Raw genomic sequence first — 7,565 nt, 5'->3', positions numbered from 1 at the left:
AAAAAAAAAACTTCAGATTTATTATCTGTGTAAATGACATTCAGGTTTTAGTTTAATTAAAGTGTCTTTATATAAATACAATTATGGAGTTGCAAACTATAATGCACAGATTATATTGCATTGCCTAGTGTTGCCTTTCGCTACGTAGAGCAGCTGACAAGGAGAATATAAATTGTAAATTAAATAATAAAAATACATAGTTTTATGAACAATAGTAAAATTATATCTTTAACGAGTATTTAAATATGAAATGCATTTAATGTAGATGTTAATATTTCTAATCGTAAAATGATCGATAACATCGCATTTATTTTTTATATTCTTGGTCATTTTACGGTTTTTATATGTTTTTTTTTAATTTTTTATTTATGTTTTCAGACTGAATAACTAATTGTTAACGTATTAATTTATAATTTATTTTGAGACGTCTCAGTACGTTTGTATTATTAAATATATCTAATATATTGTGATTTTAAAGAACAACAAATAAAATAATAAAATATTGATGTGTGGTTTTCTTAAAACGATTTTTTTCAGCTATGATTGAACCTGTATTGATATATGATATAAAGTAACAGTATTTATCCCACAGCTGGGCTTTTGAAGGTTTATAGACCGCACTGCTCCACACAACTAAAAAATATCATCATAAATAACCTGAAAAGAAAATTAATTAAGTGCTATTTGAGAACTTTATAAGTAAACATTTTACTGTCCCGTAATACCATATGAATCATAAATACTAAGAGAAGGTTAACGACTTTTTTTTTATTATGCGAACATCCCTTTTTAGGGTTCCATATCTAATAAATATTTTTAATTTTGATACGATATTACAGCTATATTAATGCGCTTTATTATGTACATATATTCATGTCAATAATTGTTTTAAAAAGGGAATATAAAAGGATACTAAATAAAGAAGTATCTAAAATATTACAAACATACAGAAACATTGTTGAATGTTTAATGTCACATATTTCAGTTTTTTTTTTTTGCATTTATATCTAGATTTATACTGGGCTCCTTTCCTTTACTCAAAATCCGTAGGTGATAAATGAAGTTAGTTTGTTGTATTATGTATTTTCCGGATATTTTTTTAATGGTATAGTTACGCTGGAGGGTAAAGGAGCCACCTGGTGGTAAATGGTAACCACTGCGCATAGATATTGGCGCTGTAAGAAATATTAGCCATTCTTTACATCGATGTGTCAACAAACTTGGGAGCTAAAATGTTATGATCCCTATATAATATAAAATAGATCCATTGAGCAATTATAAGTATTGCAGTTTAGCGGCAGTATATCTGATGAGTGGGTCCTACTACCAAGTGATCGCCTCTAAAAATGTTATGTCGAAATTTTTTCTTAAAATACCTTAAAACGATCCTCTGTTTGTACGTATATTGTTGAATATATTTTCATATATATTACATATTTTAAAATCTTAAATTAATCATCTAATCATTTCTAATGACGTCATATGAATTTTGAGTAAGACATGACATAATAACAAAAATTGTTATCACTTTTAAATTTAAAAACCCATAGTTTTTTATTGAGACTAAGCAGTTGTGATAAATGATAAGGAATCTATAAATGAAATGAAAATATAATTACTAAATCGGTTGAAGTGCGTGTCTTGTTAAATATATGACATATAGGATTTTTAATGAAATAAACTTAACAAATATAATATAATTTTTTTTTGTATATTTACTCTTAGTCGGCTCACGCACACAAGACATCTCGTAAGTAAGCGTCACTCAGTCATTCTAATGCACATCGATAATTAGACGTGATGGGACGCGCCCTCGTGAGTAAATAGATCTAAATTAAATATAAATTTGTTACGGAACCCATAAGCACTTGGTTGTATAATAACTATTGTCTTTAAATATTTTACTTTTTAAATTTGTCTTTGTCAAAGGTTCACTGGCCTCATTATACGAACATTTTGCTGTGATTAAGATTAATAATTAAAAAAATAATTGTAGGTACCTGGTGTAAATTACGTATTGTTTTACTGGGAATGTTTTTTTCGCCTTTATAACGATAGCAAACATTCGTTTTGTATTGTAAGTAAGGGTTGTGATTAAAACAAAAAAATAAATTATAAAAATTTATTTAACTTTTTTATTTCTCAGTGGGACTTAGAATTCATAAATCCTATTCTAATAGTTCGCAATTACACTTCTAGACTAAAAATACTACATTAAGCTTAACAATAAAGTTTATCTACAATTGAAAAATATCTACGATTCTATTCCTGTATTTATTTCCTGCTTTTATTAGAGAAATAACTAATTGTATTAAAATAATATTATACAAAGCTGAGTAAACTTGTTTGATTTGACTTTGAGATCAAATATACAATGTATCTCATTCAACAAAAGCGTAGTGTATACTGCCCTAATTTCTCGTTGCTAGTGAAAATCGTAGACAAAAATCATAGACAACAACACTGACTCCACACATGGGGACCTCTTCACCGGTATTAGTAAATAATGCGTGTCCTATTGATCGTTGTGTGGTAGTTGATGTATTTTTTTAATTTATTATTCGTAACGGTAGTACTGTTGTTGAGGGGGTTGTTGTTGTCTCTGTTGTTGTTGTTGTTGTTGGTGAGCAATTTGTGGCTGGTGAGCGATTTGCTGTGGTGCCTGAGCCTGAAGTTGTGGTTTGGGAGTTGGGATTTTTACCACGATGTCGGTGGGTTGGCGGGAAACCTGAAAACAGATTTCATAAATGTTTTTACATGTTCATACTAAGAGTATTTAACAGTACAATTTTAATTTGATTCTGTTAAATTTCATATAAATACACGTGTCACTATGCTATGCTATTGAATAAAATATGATTTGATTTCTAACGGTTGGACTTCCTAAGGAAGGCTTGCCGCCTGACTAAACCGCCCTTAGTACAATATATTTGGTTATTTTATAATAATTTATATTTTTATAAAAAGAATCCATAGATTACCTGCTTGATTTTTTAATAAAATACTTAATTTTTTTAGAAGTTTTGCTTATTATAAAATATGCCTTCCTTACCTCAGCCTTGAACCCCTCTTTAGGGTCAGCGGTGTAAGTGACGGTCCTGATGAAGCCATCGCTATCAACAACTGAGTAAGAGCCCTTGATGACGTCACCATCTCTCTGTTCTTTGCGGTTCTGGTAGTTGGTGTATTGATCGTCATTTACATCAAAACCGAACTGATAAGAAGGATTATGCTGGAAATAAAAAAGGAAATTTTAAAAAAGGACTATGCAGTCTCGTTTACAGTTTTGCCGCTGTTTTTACTGTCTATGATTGACAGATTCTCAGAGAATAACAGTAGCGTGTATCCTGTAGACGAATACAATGATGAACTTTATAAATATATTTTATACGAAGTTTAATTTGTTTCTACTGCATAATTTGGATGAACTATACAAAGTTTACTAACTCAGACTAGTGCAGCGTTTTCGAATGACCTTTAACCTCCCCCCACAACAGATAGATCTTTACCCAGTAAGACATTCTCAGAGTCTCACGTTAAAATTTAATAGACTGAGAAAAAGGTTTCTAGGAACGGACTTATAAAAAAAAGGAAATATTTTGATCACGACTTTTAAACTTTCTTTTGTTTTAAATATTCAGTTACAAGTATTTCAATTCAATGCAATCTACTAGTGTAGATAGTATCTTATGTAGTCGCTTATTTTCTTTTAAACATGGATCGGTTCACAATATAATAAGTTTTATTCTACAAAAGCATTGCCTAATATGTAAAACATTGTAAGAGCCATATTACTCTTAACACCGATTAATTATCTGTTACATTTTTGAGACATCACTCACTAATTCAAAAATACACGTTTAATTTAAAATTTCGTCGCAACTGTTGTAGGTATTGAACTAGTATATGGAATATAGTATAGTATATGACCCTGTGGCTGCAATTATACTTCTATTAAAAAAATCAAAGTTTAAAACATTAAAGAAATTAAATGAAACCTCTTTTTTCAATAATAGTGTCAATGTGCTTCACGATTTCGTGTTTGCGTTACTTGTAATTTTGATCACGACTTTTTAAAAGGGTAATAAAATAGTATTGGCTGTTACTAGGTTTTGATACTGGTTAGCTGAAGTGGTTCAATTGCTCTATCAAACGTTACACGAACGAGACTATCCAGTTTCCAGTGAAAGTCAAACACGACCGCTTACGATCCTACGATAGCCGATCCGCACGTATATCTTTTACAGTATATATTATACGGAAACTTCTAATCAGTGTTGTGAAAGTAGCTTAATTTACTTAAGCCTGATTATAAATAGTATAAAAATATACGGATGTGAATTTACTTCAGCTATCCAAGCTGTCTTGTTAAAGTTTTCCTGTTTTTAACTTCCCTGATATTATTATTTATTTTATGAATTATGTAATACTGGTTCGTAAATTTATAATATCAAATTTTGTCTATGAATAATTGTTTATATTTCGGTTAAGCATTTCATTATTTTTGATATAATTAAGAAACAATAATTCATAGATATTTTTCTCATAAAAGAACATATTTTTTTTAAATATTCGAAACAAAAGCGATGCGCAGATTTTAAACAGTCTGTGTAAAAAAAAAATCAAGGAAGTAAAAATTTAAACATAATTTCGTTTACTAAGAAACGATCTCTAACAAAGACAAAAGACACAGGTTGTCGATCTTTAAAAGGTCAATGACATCTACTTCCATTTTATAAATAGTAAATAACATTACTACTAGTTCATTCTTTTATATACTTATTACTTAGATATATTATGATAAAAATGACAAAAAATTTTAAAACATTGATCGGTCTCAAGATATTTAAGATTTATTGTTAAAAATCTACGATGAATGAGTTCGATCTAAAATGAAAATCCACAATTAATTCGATTATATTATCTAATAAAATATTATCATAAGTTACAAGTAAGTAAGTAGTCATTTTGAGATTTTGAGAATGTTAAAACTTATTTAAACGTGTATAATCCCTATATACGTCTATTTTATAAGAAAGTAAATGATAATTAAATCATTTACAATACCCACGACGCGTATTAGTTTATAAATCAATACACGTTTTCGTTATTATTCAATATTGTTTCCTTATTTTCTAATTAATATTCTCGGCCATAGTTAATTATGGCTAATGGCCATTATACAACTCATTACGTTTACTTCGAAAAATATTCATTTCAACTGAAACTAATTTGGAATTATAATTTTTAATCAGAGTTCTTTGAATTAAGTAATGTTATAGTTTTTATTTGTTTTTGAATAAATAAAGGATTAATTACAAAGTATTTATTAAGATTAATTTATATACTTGATTAAAAATATATATAGTTATGGAAATTTGTTGATAAATAACCTTTATTATATTCAATTATTTCCATAATGACTTCATTAAAACTTATACAATATTCATTTACTTTTGGCATTTTTAACTTCTTTAAGATATTTGTTTGTATGTGTTCTTCGTTTAGAGTTTATGTATAATCTGCTCAAAACGTTCTTTGATGTAATATAAGGCGTAGGAATATAATAAATAGATTACATAGTTAAGTTAGTTAGTCTCATCTTAAAATGAATGTATTTGATTATATAGAAGCCTTAAGTGACACCCTGTGAATGTCCCACTTTTGAGCAAGGTCTAATCTTCTCTTAAGGAGAATGCTTAATTTGTTTGCGAATTTATTACAACGCGCTGTTAAAATGCAAGAGGCAGGTGTTTCGTCTACTAGGCCTTTGCTGCTGTAGATGTCTTTGATTTATTTTTATACTCACGTCAAAGTCCTCAGGTTCGCGTTGCTGTTGGGGCCTGTACTGTTGTTGCGGCTGAGGTTGAGGCTGAGGTTGGTATTGAGGTCTTTGTTGGTACTGTTCCTCAGCTTGTACGTTGTATGGCTGAGAACGAAACATTAATATGTAGCAATCGTAGTTCTTTATGAGTTAACTAATAGTTATGTTTATATCGAATGCCCAGAAGAAATCAAGATATTGAAAATGGCTCTTAGTATAGTCGCGCCTTAATAAATTTCACTATAAGACCGGAGTTTGGAAGTTCGAAATGTTTATACTCGTGCATCAGAAGCACGTGCAGTCTTTGGTTCGCCGCCTGAACTCTCTCCGGTCCTATCGAATAGCCGTACCAAGGTTACGAAACACGTCATCTGTATTGGTTGACAAGGATACAAATCTTTATGGTCTATACATGCTCTCGTATGTGTCTGTGACTGAACTTAAGACTAGATGAAATTTAAATGACATATTGTTATATGAAAATGTCTCATTGTAACTATAATTGCTGCTTTATTATACATAGCTATTTTGTATAACTAATCTGACTAAATATTGAACGCCCATTGGTCGTTTATTACGTCATCGGATGCCATCGACCAATAAACATCAAGATTAAACCTAAGTTAATCTGAATTTGAGAAGAGCTTAAGTAACTGGAGGTTAGTTCATCGAGTAGAATTTTATCTATTCTATTACTATAAATGCGTAAGTAACTCTGTCTGTTGCTCTTTTATAGCCAAACCATGGGAATTAAATTGATGAAATTTGGTTTGAAGCAAACTTGAACCTCAAGAAAGGCTATACCTACGCTGGCGACAACTAGTTTTATATAACTTACGAGTCGAGCCGGCGCTGGTGCAGGTTGCTGGGCAGGACGCGGTATGTGTTGCGCTTGTTGTTGACCGCCAATGTATTGCCTCAACAGATGTGGAGGAATGCCCTCATCCTGCTGATGGTTTAATTGCTATTTAGTAATAATAATGTGTTTATTATTTTTCCAACAGTTATCGATCGAAAATGTGTAGACCGTAAATCAAATTCTCTCCGTTGGCAAAAGTTTGAGGTGCTGCATCAAAATTTAATAAAATATTAATAAGGCCAGTTATGAAACTGGCCTTATTAATTTTTCTGAGTGAAGATAAAGATAGTTACAGGTCTTAGATTATGATAAGGTTTTTAATATTAAATTGGGATTTTATATTATTTACTAGCGACCCGCCCCGTCCTCGCACGGGTGCAGTTTATTAATAAGAAAATCCATACACTACAACACTCAAGAATAATACAACTTTATACTAGTGATATATTTTTAAATTATATCAATAGTTCCGGAGATTACCCCCCTACCAGTTAACAATAAAATTTTACCTCTTTATACTATTTGTATAGATTTAAATCAAATCAAGATGACCCATCCAAGTACTTTCGAATAGCAATTTTAAAAGATTAAAATGAACATAAATCTACTAGTTTGTAGGTAAAAAATTCAGTAGTTACTGTATTTCCTCAATTAAAACACAAATGTATGTTAATTAAAAACAATTAGATTATTATTCATTCTGAATAAGAATCAAAGAACAACTCCGCGCTTTTTATAATCTATACAATAATTTATTCGACATTTCATTACAACTAGTCGATATTGATAAATTCGACCCGAATGAGATATCGATTTTATTAATTCGAAATGAACGATTATCTCGTTACGGATAACCGGACGATTCTGGGTCGTTCGTTACAC

The 7,565-nt window shown here is 30.1% G+C and overlaps 1 protein-coding gene across 2 annotated transcripts in view; it reads right to left on the bottom strand.

Moving 5' to 3' along the window:
* LOC113393552 (cuticle protein 19.8) overlaps positions 1-7,565 on the bottom strand; it is a 205,468-nt gene that overhangs the window by 196,484 nt on the left and 1,419 nt on the right. Inside the window, exons 2-5 of one of the 2 annotated variants that reach the window (XM_026630505.2) lie at positions 6,663-6,773; positions 5,810-5,929; positions 3,053-3,232; positions 2,545-2,728 (exon numbers count right to left, since the gene is read on the bottom strand). In XM_026630505.2, the coding sequence (XP_026486290.2) occupies positions 2,558-2,728; positions 3,053-3,232; positions 5,810-5,929; positions 6,663-6,773 (582 nt within the window). In that variant the 3' untranslated portion in view covers positions 2,545-2,557. The remainder of the gene's footprint in view (positions 1-2,544; positions 2,729-3,052; positions 3,233-5,809; positions 5,930-6,662; positions 6,774-7,565) is intronic. The other variant, XM_026630506.2, reaches the window with a different exon arrangement.

Source organism: Vanessa tameamea, chromosome 6 (assembly GCF_037043105.1).
Source record: "Vanessa tameamea isolate UH-Manoa-2023 chromosome 6, ilVanTame1 primary haplotype, whole genome shotgun sequence".
Lineage (NCBI taxonomy): Eukaryota > Metazoa > Arthropoda > Insecta > Lepidoptera > Nymphalidae > Vanessa > Vanessa tameamea.
The sequence above is the reverse complement of the archived record's forward strand: the minus strand, read 5'-3'. Positions and strand labels throughout refer to the sequence as shown.